General features: G+C 44.1%; 1 protein-coding gene across 1 annotated transcript; it reads right to left on the reverse strand.

Annotated features, from left to right (window-relative positions):
* Nucleotides 1-13,774: 13,774 nt before the first annotated feature.
* On the reverse strand, nt 13,775-18,004 carry LOC132209413 (sex peptide receptor-like). The gene is made up of 3 exons (XM_059644499.1): nt 17,228-18,004; nt 15,304-15,396; nt 13,775-13,825 (listed from the first exon to the last, which is right to left on the reverse strand). Exons 1-3 carry the CDS (start codon nt 18,002-18,004, stop codon nt 13,775-13,777), a joined length of 921 nt encoding a protein of 306 aa, XP_059500482.1.
* Between the last annotated feature and the right edge of the window lie 504 nt (nt 18,005-18,508).

Below are 18,508 nucleotides of genomic sequence, written 5' to 3' on the forward strand. Positions count from 1 at the left end.
GTATCTACAGAACTCTCTGCCCTGCCCGTTCAGACTCTCACTATCCACGAAGCGGTATCCACAGGGACTTACTTACACCATGTGGAATTTTTACCTCAACCAATCTCTTTCGTTTCACATTTATTTGTCCCTTACCCCGCTGCGCAGTTTTCTTGAACAGTCCTCCACGTCTCCTTCAACTTTAAATTACCACCCGCTGTTTGGATCTTTGGGTTGGAGACACCCTTCGGCAGTTTTTCCCCTCACACCCGAGTGCCCGAGAAACCCCAATCTAACAGAATATAGTCCGAATTAGAAGCAAAAATGTTTACGTTTTTTGTTTTGGGTGCACCCTTATTCTGCCAGTCTCAGGAGTGTCCCCAGCAGACCGGGAAGCGCCTCGCCGCCGCCACCCTTCATGTTGCGCCAAATTTGTCGCGGAGAATGACCAGGAGGCACAGAGAATTCATCAAGAGTTTAAACTTTTATTTGAAAGCAAAAGCTGTGACAATCTGAAAATGGTTTCCCGATTGCCCCCGATCATTGGGGCTTGTTATCTTTTATACTTTTTCAGTTATAATGCTCTTTCTCGGGTTATCATCATAACCAATTGTGTTAATTACTGTTATCTCTCCAAGCCATTCATCTGCTGAATCATCTCTGCGACAATTATTTCTCAACTCGTTAGGCTATGATTATTTTCAGCCGCAATGGTCTCCCACTCCACACATAATCTATTACAGTAGGTCATTATGGCCTTCAATATTTGAGATTACATATCACATGTTGGTACTATCCTAATCACACCGTGCTACCATTGTTCCAGTCCATCTGGTACCACCTAACGCAGTGCTAACACCACCTAATTTATTACATTATGTCATTATGGCCCTCAGTATGTTTACATTTATGTCACGTGATTTGACTTGCCTAACCTACACTTACTGTTTTCCATTCATATATACCTAATTTGTTCTATGTACCCTTATGTCATTATCTTATTGCTTTGTATGTCTGATTTTATTTTCCATAATATCAAGGGCTATCACTCTCAACTCACCTCTAGAATTCAGCTATTTTGTCCATGGTTGAACCAAGACTGGAAAGAGGTCAGGAGCTGAGTGGCCCTGGCAGACCCCAAACTGGGCGTCGCTGACAAGGTGCTACACGACAACACTGGTGATGATACCTTTCATCACTTTACTGGTGCTTGGCAGTTTACTGTTAGGGAAAGTAATGGGTGGGTTAGATTTGTCCAGCTATTTGTGTACGGGTCGTATCCTGGCAATTTTCCAGAAAGTTGGGTAGATGACAATGTTGTAACTGTATTGGAAGAGCTGAGCATATGGGAAATCTGATTGCATTTCTTTTCATACTCAGAGCAGGTGAATGGTCTTTCCTTAGTGGGAACTCACTGATTTGCCAGCAGGGGAGTGGGCTGACTGAATCCTTTTCCACACTCTCGCCAGTGTGAATTTGAAGTATCAGTAGGCTGTGGGATTGTGTGAATATCTTCCTATGCTCTGAGCAGGTAAACACTTTCTCTCCAGTGTGAACTCACTGGAATCCCAGCAAGTTTGATGTACGAGCAAATGCCTTCCCTCACACAACGGAGATAAACAGCCTCTCATCACTGTGAACTTGTTGCTGTGCAGTAAGGTTGACTGACTGCCCAAAACCTTTCCACAAGAACCGCAGCTAAACAGTTTCTTCTCAGCAGGTGTTTCTGGAGGCTGGATAACAAGGTGAATTTCTTCCCACGTGTACGAAAGATAAACAGCGTGTCTCCAACATGACTGCACTGATGAATTTCCAACTGTGATGAGTAATTAAATCTCCTCCCCCCGTCTCCACATTTCCATGTTTTCCTCATGTCTGTCCAGGATGATTGATCACAAAAAAAATGGAAATTCTTGTCCCAGGAGGTGGTGGCATTATCTCAATGTAACTGGCCTAATCATCCATTACGCAGACTATTGACCTGGGGAGGTGTATTCAAATCCCAGCAGGCCAGATAAGTGTGAAAATTAAGTCATTAAGAATCTGTGTTTAAAAATAATGGACTCTCTGTCAATTACTCTAAAACCCCACCGCTCTCCCTGCTGCCCTTTAGGGGAGGGAAAGCAGTTGCCTTTCCCCACTCTGACCTGCATCTGACTCCAAACCCACAGTAATGCGGTTGACTCCAGACAATGAGGGATGGACATTAAATACTGGCCTGCCCAGGGATGCCTACAAAACATATAACTTTTTTTAATGATTAAACTCACCCTCCTTCCCGAACTGAAATACAACTCAGCTTTAGGTCAATTCCTCTCCTTTTAACAAACTTGCACAATGACTAACGGGCCTTGGGACCTGAATGCCATATGCAATCTGCTCATGCTTAATCTCCGGTGTGATTGACAGCACGTATGGTCTATAGAAAGAGGGGCATCCCGATTATCTTTCTGGGATTGGCTGGGCCTTCAACCAATCATAGTGAACAATTTACTGGAGCCGTCTGTTTACAGAGCATGCGCAACATGAGTTCCGGAGCCAGTAGAAGGCGGTGGATTTTAAGTGTGAGACGAAGCTGCAGAGAGGGACCTGGTGGTTTCAGGAACAATGTGGTGAAACTCCGGGAAATTGCATTTGCAGGGATTTAGACCGAAAGGATTTACACACAGCAATCTCAAACTAAGAGCAACGTTTATCTCTGTTGGACTGAGACGGAAGTGTTTTGAAGTGGCTGGTTATTGATGACCAACGGTCAGTGAGCGAGAATTTATGTTCCGTCTCTCTCTGTCTCTCTCGAGATATTGTCTGAACTGCTGAGGTTTTGCAGCACTTTCAATTCCTTGCAGAAAATCCCGCTCCTGCATAATCTTGTGTCTGCTGTAGGGATTGCTCCCTGAACCCAGTCTTGAACCACAGGTGGATCAGTCAAAAAGCTGCTTTACATCATGGAGGTGGTTGGTTGCAGAAGTCGGTTTCTCGCCTCCTGTGTGGTGTTTCATTTTCATCCAGAGACCAGCTCGAGTAACCTCCGCTGTGGGGCCGTCACGAGAAATATTCCCAGGGTTAGCTGCTAAACTCAAAGTGTCTGTTGAAACTTCAGGGATTTGTTTAAGGAAGCGATGTTTCTCAGGAATAGTTCTCAATTAACGTACATCCAATATTATGCTTGGGACAAAAGCAAGGTTAAAGTGGCCAGCGTTCATCGCTGTTTGGCTGTGACACGTCTCCCACAGTGTTGTTCATTGAGGAGTGACAGGATTGACAGTTAGCAGCTATTAAAAACAAACAGCGACAAAATGGCAGTGTCTGCCTGCGAGAGCGGTTTATGTGTTGGTTGCCCAGACACCCCGGTCTTGATCTTCTTGATCGGGGTGGGGGGAGCGAGATCTGTCAGTTATTCCTGTGATATAGATAGAAGAAACGGCGCCCTCACTGTCTCACCGCCCATTGAGGGATGAGTCTTGTGCAGACTCAGGATGGCTGGTGAGTCCCCTTCCCTGAAGTTAGTTGTGAACTATTAAGTTTTTATGACAATCTAGTAACTTTTCATGGCCACTGTTTCTGAGTATGTTCCACAAAAATTACCAGATTCAATGTAACACCTCTCAGAGCCTTCTTTCATGTCTTAAACAGTTCTGTTTCCCATCCTCATATTTTCTTGATCTGAGGAAGGGTCACTGGACCTGAAATGTTAACACTGTTTTTCCCTTCGCAGATGCTGCAAGACCTGCTGAGCTTCTCCCAGCACTTTTGTTTTTGTTTCTGATTTCAGCATCTGCAATTTTTTCTTGTTTTTTTTCTTCATTTAAGTTAGTTCAACAGAGAACCTCAGAGCCAGATTTATCAGCAAGAATTCCAAACAAACGTCCCACCAAGATTTGAGAGTGAGTCAATTAAATCAGGACTTGAAAAACATTCGATTTTCAATGCTTATCTATTCCGTCCATTGGAAATCTTTCCCCACATCAGTATGACTGGAAATTCACCAACACATATCCACCCAGATTAGGGTTTCAGTGAAGTGACTGTGGACAGGTCTTGAACCATTTACAGATCCTGAATAACATGACACCATTCACAGTGGGGATAACCTGTATCACCGTCCTGTGTATGGGACAAGAGTCAGCTGATCGTCCAGTGTGGAGAGACACCAGGACACCTGCATGATGGAGAAACTATGGAAATGTGCAGACTGTGGGAAGGAATTCAAATACCCATCTCAGCTGGAAACTCATCGACGCATTCACACTGGGGAGAGGCCGTTCATCTGCTCTGTTTGTGGGAAGGGATTCTGCCAGTTATCTTCCCTTCGAAAACATAAATGCAGTCACTCTGGGGAAAGGCCATTCACCTGCTCTAATGTTGGACGAGCTTTCAGTGACACATCCATCCTGTGGAGGCACCAGCAAGCGCACACTGGGGAGAAGCCATTCGTCTGCACAGAGTGTGGGAAGCGATTCACCCAATCAGCCAACCTGTTGAAACATCAGCGAGTTCATACGGGGGAGAGACCATTCAACTGCTCTAAGTGTGGGAAGGGGTTCAGTAGCTCATCCAACCGACTGGCACACCAGTGGGTTCACAGTGGGAAGAGGCCATTCATCTGCTTGGAGTGCAGAAAGGAATTCAGTGACTCATCCACCCTGTCAAGACACAAGCGAGTTTACAGTGGGGGAGGCCATTCATCTGTCTCAATGTGGAAAGGGATTCACTCGGTCAGCCTACCTGCTGAAGCACCAGCGATCTCACACTAGATACAGGCCATTTACCAGCCTCGAGTGTGGAAAGGAATTCAGTGATTCATCATACCTGTTGACACATCAGTGCGTTCACACTGGGGAGAGGTCATTCCCCTGCTCAGAGAGCGGCAAGGCATTCTCTGTTATCCCACCTTGAGGTACACCAACTGGTTCACACTGATGAGAGGCCTTACAAATGTTTGCACTGTGAGAAGACGTTTAAATGCAGATATGACATGTGGACACACCAATGCAGTCACACTGACGAGTGACCTTTCCCCAGCTCTGTGTGCCAAAAGTAATTTAGCTGCTCACAAAACTTGAAATCACAGGGAACAGACAGTGGTGTGAAGTTGTTACCTGTTCCCTCTGTAGGAACGGATGTACTGAGTCGTCCCACCTGCTGGGACATCCAGTTCACAAATGACAGCAGGTTCTTACTAAAACACTGATCCATCCCCCTGAAGGACCAGGAAGCAAATGCAGTGGAACAGGGAAATATACAGTGCTTGTGATGTGACATGGGGAGGTAGGGAAAATAATATGGAACATAAAAAAAGATAATTGATTAGGGCTACTTAGAACAAATTAAGTATATATGAATGGAAAACAGTAAGAGTAGGATAGTCAAATCATGTCACATAAAGGTAAACAGGCTGAAGGCCATAATGATATAATGTAATAGATTAGGAGTACTGAAACAATGGTAGCACAGTATGATTAGGATCCCATGTGACATGTAAACAAATATTGAAGGCCATGATGACATAATGTAATAGATTAGGGTCGAAGTAGAAGACCATTGCGGCAGAAAATAACCTATTACATTATGATTAAGCTTAAAATAAAAGACTATTGTGGCAGGAGATACGCTATTCCATCCTGATATAAGTCTAAAAAGTAGAAAACCACTGTGGCAGAAATTAGAGAGCCGCTGTAAAAAAAAGTGAATTAGAAGACAAATAGCTTTAGAGAGATAACACAAGCTAACACAATTGGTTATGCTAATAATCTTAGAGCATGGTAACTGAAAAAGTATATGAAAAAAGAAGCCCTGAAGGTCGGGGGCGATTGGGAAACCATTTTCTGATTGTCACAGCTTTTGTTTGCAAACAAACGTTTAACTTCTAGAAGAATTCTCTACGTCTCCTGGAGATTCTGCACGACAAATTTGGCGTTGCGAGCAGGGTTGCGAAGAGACCTACCTGAAGAGGGGCGGCAGCAACAGGGCGCTCCCGAGACTGGCAGAATAAGGGTGCACGTTCCTAAAAGGTAAGCGCTTTGCTGCTAATTTGGACTGTATTCTGTTGACTTGGGGAGGTCCTTGGGGACTCGGAATTGCGAGGAAACTGATGAAGGGTCTTGCCGATCCAAACAACGGGTGGTAAATTAAAATGGCAGAGAAAGATTAGGACTGTTCAAGAAAACTGCACAGCGGGGTAAGTGAGTGTAGAACGTAGATATTAGCTGAGATAAAATTCCATGTGGTGTAAGTCAGTCCCTGTGAATACCGCCTCACAGGTAACGAGGGTCTGAACGGGCAGGGCAGAAAGTTCTGTAGATACCGCCCTGGAAAAAAGCAGGGGTCTGTACGGGCGAAACTGTAAATTAAAGATTGTTTTACTAATAGCACTATTGAACCTTTTTAGATTTAAAAGCAGGCAGATTGGTAATATTCAACTTGAGTAAAGTAATAAGGAACAGCTATATTCCTCAAAGCATCATCCGATTGCTGAGCTGTGTGAAAATAAAGACTGTTTGACATTTAGATTGACGTGACTTTAACCATGAACAAAGGGACTGCAGTTGAAATACCAAGTAGAAAATGCCCAGTAGCAAGAAATGATATTGTAAAAAATTCTGATAAATAGGCAGAAAGAACTGAGAAATTATTGACTAAGTGGCCAAAAGTAGGCACTTTTGATGTAAGCATATGCGATGAAATGGAAGGGTTAATTAAAAACCACAAAGCAAAATATAAGTCTAAGAAGAGAAACAGGCGAGAGGAGGGATCCCAGCAGGACAATTGAGCAAAGAATGGGAGGAGTTGGAGATAGTCAGAGTTGGAATCCGATCAATAATCACAATGTGGCAGTCTCAGCAAGGGAAAAAAGCCCCCACAAGGGAAGATGCTGCCCTTGCTTATAAAAGCGGGGAGACCGCCACACTATATTCCTTGGGGGACCCAGGATCTGGAAGCGCTGAGAAATGCGTTATCCAGTCTACATGAGGGGGCAGGGAAGTGGTTTAGAGCCTTTGAAGACGAAACCACAGGACGATTAATAGCTATGGGTGATTTGAAGGCATTGCTGGGAAAGGTGGTGGGACTTTCGAAATTGAAAGAGATAATGGACTGAGACGGCCTGAAGAATGTGGCAGACAATCCAATGATTGATGATGCTGGGTTTGATCAAGTAAGACAAAGGGTATGGCAGGCCCTTAGAGACTGTTACCAACCTAAGATTGATCCCAAGGATCTGAGAGGGTCTCCATTGGGAGATACCGAAAACCCAGCAGCCTATTTGGAAAGTCAGCTGAGAAACTGGAGGCTTGAAACGGAACAAGACATAGAGGGTATCCAATTATTGGCCACAATGCTTCTGACTGAAATTATTGATGCAATGCCCACTCAAGCTCGCACGAGGCTGGAGGAAGTGGTGGGTCTAACGTCAATGGCCCACCAGGAATTTAGAGACCATGCAGCTCATGCAGTTGAGAAGTTCTGAAAGGACAAGAAGAAACTGCCCGAACAACAGGAGGAGATGCATAGAAAGCTGGTGCAAATGCAGCTTGAGGAGCTCAAGAAAAAAAAAAGAGAAAGAAGGGCAAAAAGATGTTGCCCGTAACGACTGACTCAATGGCTAACACTGACATTAACAGAATGCCATCTCAGGGGGGACCCACTCACACTGCGAGACAAGGACTGGAAAACCCCATGCCAACAGTGAACGGCTTTGGGGGAATTCTTCCACAGATGCCGTACCCAGGGAAAAATAATATTACACAATGGCCCAAACAGAATTGGGGTTCCCAAGGACAAGGACTTTGGAGTGGGGGTTAATGAATATAACAAGAAGCAAGACTCAGAGAGGGCCAGAAATAGTGTTGGGGGTGCTATGAACCAGGTCAGAAGGAGGAACTGCCCATATTGGACTTGGCCCTCCCTGTTCCATAATGGGCCAACGCACAGAGAATACCTGACTGCCCCACCACAAGCACCTGCAGGCCGAATGGGACCTGTCAACACATATGACATGTGCTAGGGGTGCTCAGAGAACCCAGGTGGGAAGGGACAATACCCTATGATAACATGGGAGGCTGAACAGGAGCCCATTGTGCAGGTCAGTTTAGAAGGACGGTTGACACCAATAATGATAGACACTGGAGCCACATACACGTGCGTCAACCGCAATATGCCTCCCACCTTCCCATGTCAGGAATTTGTTTGTTAAATCGAAAGGGTTCTCGGGGAAAATCACAGTTAACACTATTCACAGCTCTTGTGAGTTAAAAAATGGAATGGCAGAGAAATAGTTTTGCCAATACTCGTGTCCCAAGGAACGCCACTTAATTTGTTAGGAAGAGATGCCTTGATAAAACTAAAATTGAAATTGGAATGTACTCAGCAGGGTTTAAGTTCAGAGAAAGTAAACACCCAGTAGGTGATGCAGAACACTGGAAATGCTAATGTATATGGATAGGAGGCAGAATATTACATTCAGAACATTTGGGGAAAATGGAAGACAGAAATTCTAGTATTCCTACCTGAAGCTAAACCTCCCAAGTCTGAGCTGTGTTGTACAGTGATATTCGATGAGAGTCAGCAAAGCATTAGAAAGACGATGGCATTGTGAAGTTGTCACCCAACAGTATTTAAAAGGTGAAGCTATAATAATAGGAAAGCAGGGAGCGGCGTTGCAAATAAAGAGAAATGAATTCCTGGAAGAATGGTACAGTGTGCCAGCAGCTGTGCCCCATGTGACACTGCTAGTAAACGAGGGATTTGAGTCCTAAGACTTCGGTGCCATGGTAAGTCAGGCAGAAACAATTAGTGATTGGCAAGTGACAGCTTCAGGGGTCTGGAAATCTGGGAATGATGATTAAGTTAAAATTACAGTATGTATAGACATGATGGGAAACCCGAAGGAAGTTGAGGTGGCTCTCCAATGGAATATGCCAGTGACAGTTGAAGAAAATAATCAACAAAAGGATGAGCAGTTGGGTATGCTGCCAGTAACTTTCTAGTCACAACATGACACAGATGTGAGGAACGTGAAGTCAGCAAATCCAGTAGAAATAAGGTTTAAGAAATGGAGCTATTCTGCCTCAAAGACCACAGTACCCCGTAAAACCAGAAGCAGTGGAGGGAATAGCAGTAACGAAACAAGGATTACTGGAAGAAGGGGTGCTTAGGAAAACTAATTGCCCCTGTAATACTCCATTGCTGCCAGTCCTAAAAGCAGGCGGATCCAAATGGAGACTTGTGCATGATTTAAGAGCAGTTAATGAGGTGGTGGGGGATTGGCGAGCAGTGGTTCAAAATCCACATATACTTCTGACTAATGTGCCTCCACAGGCAGCCCGGTTTTCAGTCATTGATTTATGTTCTGCTTTCTTCAGCATTCCACTAGCAGAACATTGCCAGTATTTGTTTGCTTTTACGTACAAAGGCCAACAGTACACTTACACTAGTATGCCGCAGAGCTTAAACATTCACCGCATGTATTTTACCAAGTTTTGAAGTCATATTTAGAAGGCATGATGTTGGAAAGTGCTCTGATTCGGTACGTTGATGATTTATTAGTCTGCTCAAAATCAGGAGTACTGTGAACAAGATACTCTTTTCCTCCTAGAGGAACTGGCATATGGAGGTCACAAGGTGTCCAGGAAGAAACTACAGTTTTTGTAAACAGCAATATGAATACTTGGGTAGATTAATTTCTAAAGGAAATAAAATCGTTGCACCAAATCGGATCGAGGCAATTGCTAAAGCCCCCAGACCTAAGACAGTAGGACAAATGATGACATTTTTGGGGATGGCAGGATTTAGTTCAGACTGGATTGGGGAATATGCCGAAATTACGGCTCCCCTGAGGAAAATAATGAAGGAGGCCGGAAGTTCACACTTGAGGAATGCCTTGCAGTGGAATGAGGAAGCTGCGACAGCCTTTAACAAAACAAACATTGCAGTCGGCCCTGGCATTAGCCCTGCCTAATTATGAGAAACCGTTCCACCTTGACGGGCCCAACAGACAGGAAAGATATGCTGCTGCCGTACTAACACAGGAGGCAGGCGTAGGGGGACCTAAGCATCCTATTGCATTTTGTAGCATCCGACTAGACAAAGTGGTTCAGGGATATCCGCCATGCGATCAGGGGCTAGCAGCTGCGCATTTTGCATACGAAAAAGCATCCTCTGTGATGATGGGCGACCCAATTGTCTGCATACACGCCATAAGGTAGTAGAATTGTTAGAAAGAGGAAAGTTTGTATTGACAACTGCCAGGATAATAGCATATCGGATGTTACGGACCTTCCCAGGCATAACTATACAGAGGTGCGCTACCAGGAACCCAGCAAACTATGTTCCACTAGAACATGAGGGAGAGTCCTACGATAGTGTAAGGGGAGTAACTACATTTGCTTAATTAAGGGCTGATTTACAATCTGAGCCACTGCCTGATGAAGATAAAAAAAGGTCCTATTTGTAGATGGCTCATGTTATACGGATTATGATGGGAATCATGTGGGATTGTTTGTTGTGCTGCAAGAACAGTCTCAGTTTAGGACAATCAAGCCGGAGGCTTGCCCACATCCTTGCTCAGCACAACTGGCTGAGATCAAAGCATTAGCAGCAGCATGATAGTTGATGAAAGGTGAGAAAGCAGACATCTACACTGATTCAGCTTATGCCCATGGGGTATGTCACCCGTTTGGGCTTTAGGAAAAGCAACGGAGACCCCATACAACATTGTCAGCAGGTCATAGAGTTGACAGCTGCAATGATGAAGCCAAAAGCGGTAGCTATCATTAAGTGTCAAGCTCACAGAAAAGGGTGTGATATGGTAATAAAGGGTAATCAGGCAGCAGATGAAGCGCTAAAATAGCCTCTGGGTGCACCTCAGCTGTCATTGTGCCCCAGATGGATTTAGATCTGGAGCCTGCAATAGCAGACATCATTGACCAAAAAAAGGGCAACCTTAGCAGAGCAAACTATGTGGAATCAAAGAGGGGCCAAGCAAAACCAAGACGGCTTGTGGAGTACAGATGATGGTTTATGGGTGGCACCCACCCTTTTGTTGACTACCCTTGTTTCAGAGGCGCATGGGCTGGACCACTGTGCGAGAGGGGAAGTGATGATGAAGATAAGAAGGGACGGATTCTGGTCATCATACTGGCAGGCCTCAGTGGATCAGATGCTGCCACAATGTGAGTTATGCGCCCAAAACAACATTAGAAAGGGAATAACCACTCCCATAGGACACATACCAGTACCCGAGGGACCGTTTTAAGCATTTGGTGCTTGACTATGTGGACATGATAAAGACGGTGAGAGGAAAAAGATATCTGTTAGTGGTGATTGATAGGTTTAGTAGATGGGTAGAGGCAACTCTGTCCAAACACTCAGGTGCAGGAACAGTGGTGAAATTTCTGACAAATGAAGTTATTCCAAGGTTCGGCATACCGTCGTAAATGACCTCAGACAACAGGTCTGCCTTTATTCAACAAGTGGTTAAGTTGTTGCTGCAGACCTTGAGAATCAAGCAAAGGTTTGGAGGTGTGGATCATCCACAGTCACAAGGCATGGTAGAAAGGATTCATGGCACGTAAAAATTGAATAAGATTTGCACCAGCACCAACCTTAATTGGGTCGATGCACTGCCACTGGCACTAATGAGTAATCGCATGCAGTCTAACTGCATGACAAATTTGACGCTGCATGAAATGCTTACTGGTAGACCTCTGTCAGTGTCCAAGTGGAGGGCCCTGTATGAGGGACCAGCTTGGAACAATTGGAGCTGGAACTGAAGCAGTCTATGCAGCAGCTAACTATGGTGCTTAAGTCTATCCACACACACAGGAGAAGCAAAAAGAACCCGTGTCCGACTCAGAGGAAGGACCTATTAAACCCGGGGATCGGGTGTATATGCGGGTTTTCCGGACAAAGTGGAATGAGCCGAGGAGAGAGGGACCCTTCACAGCGACCAAGGCATCGCCCACAGCTGTTCAAGTGGAAGGACGACACACGTGGTACCACCTCAACCATTGCACCAAAGCTGTCCCACAGACACAGGCTGACACTGGAGCTGAGGTAAGTGGGGATGAGGAAGAGGCTGCTGCGAGCGGACAGGACATGCAGGAAGCCAGTATTTCTCAGCGGAGCATTGAACAGTTGGTAAAGGAGACATTTGAGAACACTGACAACTCTGAAACTGATGGTGAGGCCGGAGAAGGGGTGGGGGAACCCACAGCTGCAGCCCTCCCCAGTCCCAGGGTTTCCTACCCATGTACAGACTTGGAAAGCATCAACTTGGCAGGCCTGGCAGAACTGGCCCCATAGTGCCACTACTGTGCAGGCCACAAGGCTGAGAGGGGTCAGCAGTGTGGAGCCCACCTCGCTAGAATGGGCACATGCCCATGATAATTATTGATACCAATGGCGAATTACACAGCCGTGATGCTGACCAGACAGTACTGTTTCCTGTGTGCCAAGGCAAAACCATCTTACTTTGCTGCCCCTATGCCTTATACCTCGTCCACCTGAATCCAATGGCGGCAACGAAGGCCCAGCCGCCCATTTGACACAAATGACTCATCATATTTGCAGCCCTATTGCCCTTTCTGGTGCCTTCTCCTCCAGGCTTCCACATTTTTTCAACAAGATGATGCAGGGAGGCGGCACCTCCAAGAGTGGTGCGGTTATAGCACTCCTTGGTCTACCAGTAAAACTAATCACACGTGAAGGTTTGAGCTTTGAATGTTTGAAACGAATTGGCTCTGCGCAAGTAGGCCAGTTTGGAGGCCTTTGTGGAAATACATTTGCCATTTGATTTCTCAACACATCCCATAGCAGATGCCTGGTGGCTGTGTGGTCGGAAAGTGGGGTTGCATCCGACACTTCCCTGTGACTGGAATGGTATCTGTTCTCGGGTGATGCACTTTCATGAAATTGTTGTGTCACCACGAGCTCAGCTTGATGCTGTATCGCAACCGACTTTGCACCACCCTAAACGACACTAACTCCCTGACCCAGTGGTACGACTTGATAGTTAAGTCAGCTTCGGGGAATTCCCATTGCGTTTAAAGCCAGAAACAAGATTGTCGCAGGGTGGGAAGTTCTTATCCCTGTTATAGGGGTTAGCAAGAATACCAAATGGATTAATTTCATCTATTACAATTAACAAAGATTTATTAACTACACTGGTGATACCCTCTCAGTCTTGGGAGAGCAGTTGGATGCACCGACCAAAATGACATAGCAAAACAGACAGGTTCCGGACTGGATGTAAGCTGAGAAAGGAAGAGTCTGTGTGATGTTTGCGGAACACTGTTACACCTTTATACCTAACAATACCAGTCCAGGGTGGTCTTTTACTAAGGCGATGGAGAAGCTAACGAGCCTTAGCAAGGAGCTTAAGGACAACGCAGGCTTTGGCCATCTTATTTCTGGTTGGATAGTGTAATCGGGGGATTGGAAGCTCGGTTTGCCAGGGTCAGAATTATTATAGGTGTCGTTCTGCTTGGCATCGCACTTGTGTTTTGCTGTGATCTACCTCTTATTAAGTCTCTTCCAGTGCATTTCACTGCATGGCAGCTCCTGGTTGTTTCGACAACCTCTGAAAAATCCCCCCTTCCAGTGGAGATTCGACACTTTATTACTATGATCCTATGTCCGCGGAGGTGCAGAAGGCCTGTTGGGACAATGGCTCCTGAGCTTATCATAACCTTGGTTAAAATGTGGACCAAAGAGCTCACTTCCAGAGATGAGATAAGAGTGACAACACTAGACATAAAGGCTCCGAGTGTAGCATCATGGAGCAATAGCAAAATTAAAATCAGTAGGAACTGGGGACAAACTCTCCGCTTTTTTGAGTCATACCTGGAGCCTAGAAAAATGATTATTAGAGGTCAATTATTTTAACTCCAGGATATCTCTGCAGGTGGTCCATAGTGTTAGTGGCTCAGTCCAACCATTTTCAGCTACTCTATCAATGGCTTTCTCTCCAGCATAAAATAATAAATGGAATTGTTTGCTGATGACTGCACGACGTTCAGAAACATTTGTGGCTCCTCAACTATGAAGCCATCGATGTTCAAAGGCAACAAGATCTGGAAATATCCATACTTGGGTTGAGAAATGGCAAGTAACATCTGCGCCTCACAAATGTCACGTTATTACCACCTTTGGCATTAAATAGTGTTACCATGACTGAACTCCCCACTGTCCATATCCTTGGGAGAACATTGACTGGAAAGTCTTCTGGACACACTACATAAACACAATGGCTATAAAAGCAGGCTAGGAGGCTTGGAATATTGTGGCGAGTAGCTCAACTCATGACTCTTCAAAGCCTGACCATCATCTACAACGCCCAAATAAAGAGTGTGTTGGAATACTCTCCAATTCTGCTAATGTGAGCAGCTCTGACAACACTCAAGAAGCTTTGCAATATCCAGGAGTATGCAGCTCGCTTGAATGGCACTATATCTAGAAAAATTCACTCCCTCCACCACAGACACACAGTAATTGCAGTGTGTACTATTTACAAGGATCATTGCAGAAATTCACCAAAGCTCCTCAGGCAACACGTGACAAGCTCATGGCCACCTCTGTATAGAAGAACCAGGACAGTCGAAACTTGAGAACATCACAACCTGCAGGTTCCCTTCCAAGCTACTCACTATCCTGACTGAGAAACAAATAGCTGTTCCTTCACTGTCGCATAACCAAAATCCTGGGATTCCCAGTTGAACGATATTGTGTGTCAACGCAAAGCAAGTAGACTGCAGCAGTTCAAGAACGGATCTCACCACTGCTTTCTCAATTGTAACTGGAAACGAACAACAAATGCTGGCCAGCCAGTGACTCCTCGCATCCCACAAATGAATATTAAAGTAAGAGAATTTCAGATTTGTATGGTTTTCTTAATCATTGTAATAAGTAGAACTGATTTCTTGAGCAAAAAATTATGCCATTCTATAAGATTCGGAGCAGGAATAAAAGTGTGAATAATCTGATCATAATCATTGCGAGAGTCAGATTATTCATCACATTATGAATTCAACCAGAAGTAAACATAAAGTGTGTGGGGCAGAATTAACGATAGAGACAAAATACAAATGCCAGATTTCAAACAAAAAAGAGACACACAGCGTAATGGAAGACACGGGCACAGTCATATGTACCTAGACACGGGATTGTGCAGGTATATTGATACTTTTTAACTCAGCTTCTCGGTTTGGTTTCAGACAGAAATAAATATTTAAATTGGTGGTATATTGTTCATTATTGCAGGATATGTAAGTTGCCTGATGGCAAACTAAGTGATTTTACATCAAGCCAGCATAATCAGGTTAAAGTTACTCCTCCGTGTAAGTGTGCGTGTGGATCAGCCTGGGAAAGGTACGAATTGAAGCCATCGCTGAACTGGTAGCAGTAGATATTCTGCTGCTGATACTAGCATCAGAACAGCAGCATTTGGGAAAAAGAAGAAATGTTACTGGTTCTAAATGTTCGTGAAACACAAGTCATTTTTCATGAAACAATGCAAAACTTTGAGCTTTCCCTCATGGGCGAGCAAACCAACCACCCAGTCATGCCCTCATCCACATTAACTTGCTGGTATCTCAATACGTTGTAAGCCTGGGTAAATTGTTTCTCGAAAGTCTGCTGGCACACCCGCGCTGACACAAATGTTCTTGCGTGCATCGGGTTTGAGACAGCGATTCAATTAAGCAATCGGTTGTATCTGATAAACCCACTTCGCCCTTCTTTCCCTTAACGAGTGTGGTCAAAGCAGCCAACTGATGATCCTGATAAACTTCATTCAGTTTTGAGGACTGACCCCCTTGTACTCATCAAATAATCCCACCGCACCGACTCCCATCCCCCCGAAAACACAGATGGACTCAATTTCGTGAATGAGGACAGAACTATGCAGTAGCGTCACATGAAAGGGAGAAAAGTGCAGGCACGCTCGAGCATCTGACAGCCAGATATCTCTTATCAGACTCAGCCACAGCACTTAGTGTAGGTCTGGAATTGGCATGATAGGAGGGATACGATTACACTGGAAAGAGTACAGAGGGCATCTTTCAGGATGTTGCCTGAGCTGGAGAGTTTGGCAATATTGGAGTAGCGGAGATTGAGCAGGAACATGATTCAGATGTGTAAACCTGTGAGGCTCTTAGATAGAATAGACAAGTAGGAACTTTTTTTTCCCTTTGCTGGAAGCATAATCGACCAGGGTGTATAAACTTAACTTAAGAAGATGGAGTTTTACACAGTACATATTGAAACATTTCTTTTTCACCTGGAAAATCTGAAAAACGCTGCCTTTAAGGGCGGTAGAGCCAGAAATTCTTATAACTTTTAAAACAATGTATTCATATGTACAGTTGTGGTGCGAGTGCGTTCAAGGCCATGAACTTCATGGTCAAAATGACATTAGGATTGTTAGCTGTTTATTTCTAACAGGTGGAAAATCGATGGGGTGAGAGGCGTTTTTTTCTGCGGTGTAAAGCTCTATGACTCTGGGATTTGGAAGAATTTGACATTGCTCGGTTTTAGAGTCATGACATTACTTTTGAACATCATCCAAGATTCCATTGCAGTCTAGAGGCTCTGGACAACTGGCACACCTTCATGAGTGTATGTGCATCGAGTAATGACAAACAAATTCAATCTGTCTCTGAGTGCAACCTTGAACGTGCTTTGAAATTGTAAGTTGGGATGATTAGAGAATGCTGACCTTGACAGAAATTCTGGAATTCAATGAGATAATTCCTTTAAGAATGAAATGCAATAAGTCCTTGCCTCTTGAATCATGAATCCGCAAGTGCTGATATCAACAATTCAATGACCAGTGCTCTCAAGGCTGATGCAGCAGAGAGAGAAAAAAACGTCTGGATGTTTTCAGGTAACACTGTGCAAAACTAAGAGATAATCAGGATTGCCGATTATGAAGTCAGAGTTAAAGCACTGTGGAGCTGGAAGAACACAGCTGGCCAGGCAACAGCAGAGGAGCAGGAAAGTTGACGTTTCGGGTTGGGACCTTTCTTCAGAAATGGGCACAAAAAAATGTGCAAAACTGCCCTGGTTTCCATTTCGGTATTCATTTTGCATTGTGGAGAGGAATCACATAACATAATTTAAGTGAACGTTTAAAAGGAAATTGGGACAAAATGTGAAGCATCAGATAAAATGCAAATTATATCAGATTAATGTAATTGTAACATTACAAAAGCTTAACAAATACATTCAGTACATGTTCCATTCCATGTTTTACCTCTTCCCTGAATTGAACCTGCGTCCCAACATAAATAAACGGATTGATGCACGAACTCAATAATTGAAGCATGTATCCGGTTTGCTGAAGAACAAATGTGGTATTACTAAAATCCGAGCTGGCTGAAAATGTAAGATTTGCAAGTCGAACATAAAGAATCGATGCGCAAAATAATGCGTAGAAAAGGAGGAAACTCCCTGAGATAGCAAAAAGTAAAATAATCGATTTTCTACGGTTTTCTATCTCCGTATCACTTCGATTCTCTGCATTTTTCTGGTAACAGAGTCTCCTGCGTGCTGCATTGGCCAAAATAATGTGTCTGACTGTCAGAGCATTGAGCAGTAAAATCAGCGTGAAAGGGAGAAGAGGTGTTAAAATGGCACGGATACACTCGTATGCACCCCATGCAGGTGACGTATAAAAAGTACTTTTTACACCACAGAACCAGGGTATTTGATCAATTATGTAGATAGGTTCATAAACAAAATACGTGGGGATATTTTTCAGACAGGAAAGAGCGCACACGATTCCTATGGCCCACGCTGCCATCCGTTCCGTGCAGTATTTTATTTTCAGCTTCTGGGAACAAATGGCGACGAATCGATCAAAAGTGAAAGTGACTGTTATCCACGCAGATACGTCAATGACTGCAAAATTTAATGAAGAACGAAAACTGCACACTGGTGTGATAGAAAGGAAACTGGATGGGAAGTAAGTCCCAGCGATCCGGTTTAAAATTACAACAGTGATCATGACCAGTAGATCTGTCACTGCCATGGCCACCAGGTAATATATTACACATCCGGAGAGACCGCATCTACTTCGCGCCAGAATCAAAACTACTGTCAAGTTTGCTGTAAGAGAGGGCGATGCAGGATGAGAATGAGTGTTCAGTAGGTTAGTTTCCCAAATAAAGTCATTAATTTTAAATGATTTTTCATGACATTTAGAAGTTTGAATTCTTGTTCTATGTTGAAAATAACCTATAATGCCAGAGCCAGTGTGCACTTCGATTAAAAGGACAAATGCATTGGATGTAAGGAATAAATGGCAAAGTAGTTCAGAATAATCTGGTGACACCTAACTGAGAAAAGCGAGAAAAAATGCATTGAAGCTCTTAAAGAAATATGAAAGATGTTGTACTTATGGACTTATCAAATGAGGCAATTAATTAAACACTAAATTCTAAATGTGGAAACTATCATGACAGCGGCTTATATTCGAATAAGACGAACATTCCATTTAATAAGAATATGATTTATTGCTCAAAAAACAAACAAA

Source organism: Stegostoma tigrinum, unplaced genomic scaffold (assembly GCF_030684315.1).
Source record: "Stegostoma tigrinum isolate sSteTig4 unplaced genomic scaffold, sSteTig4.hap1 scaffold_92, whole genome shotgun sequence".
Lineage (NCBI taxonomy): Eukaryota > Metazoa > Chordata > Chondrichthyes > Orectolobiformes > Stegostomatidae > Stegostoma > Stegostoma tigrinum.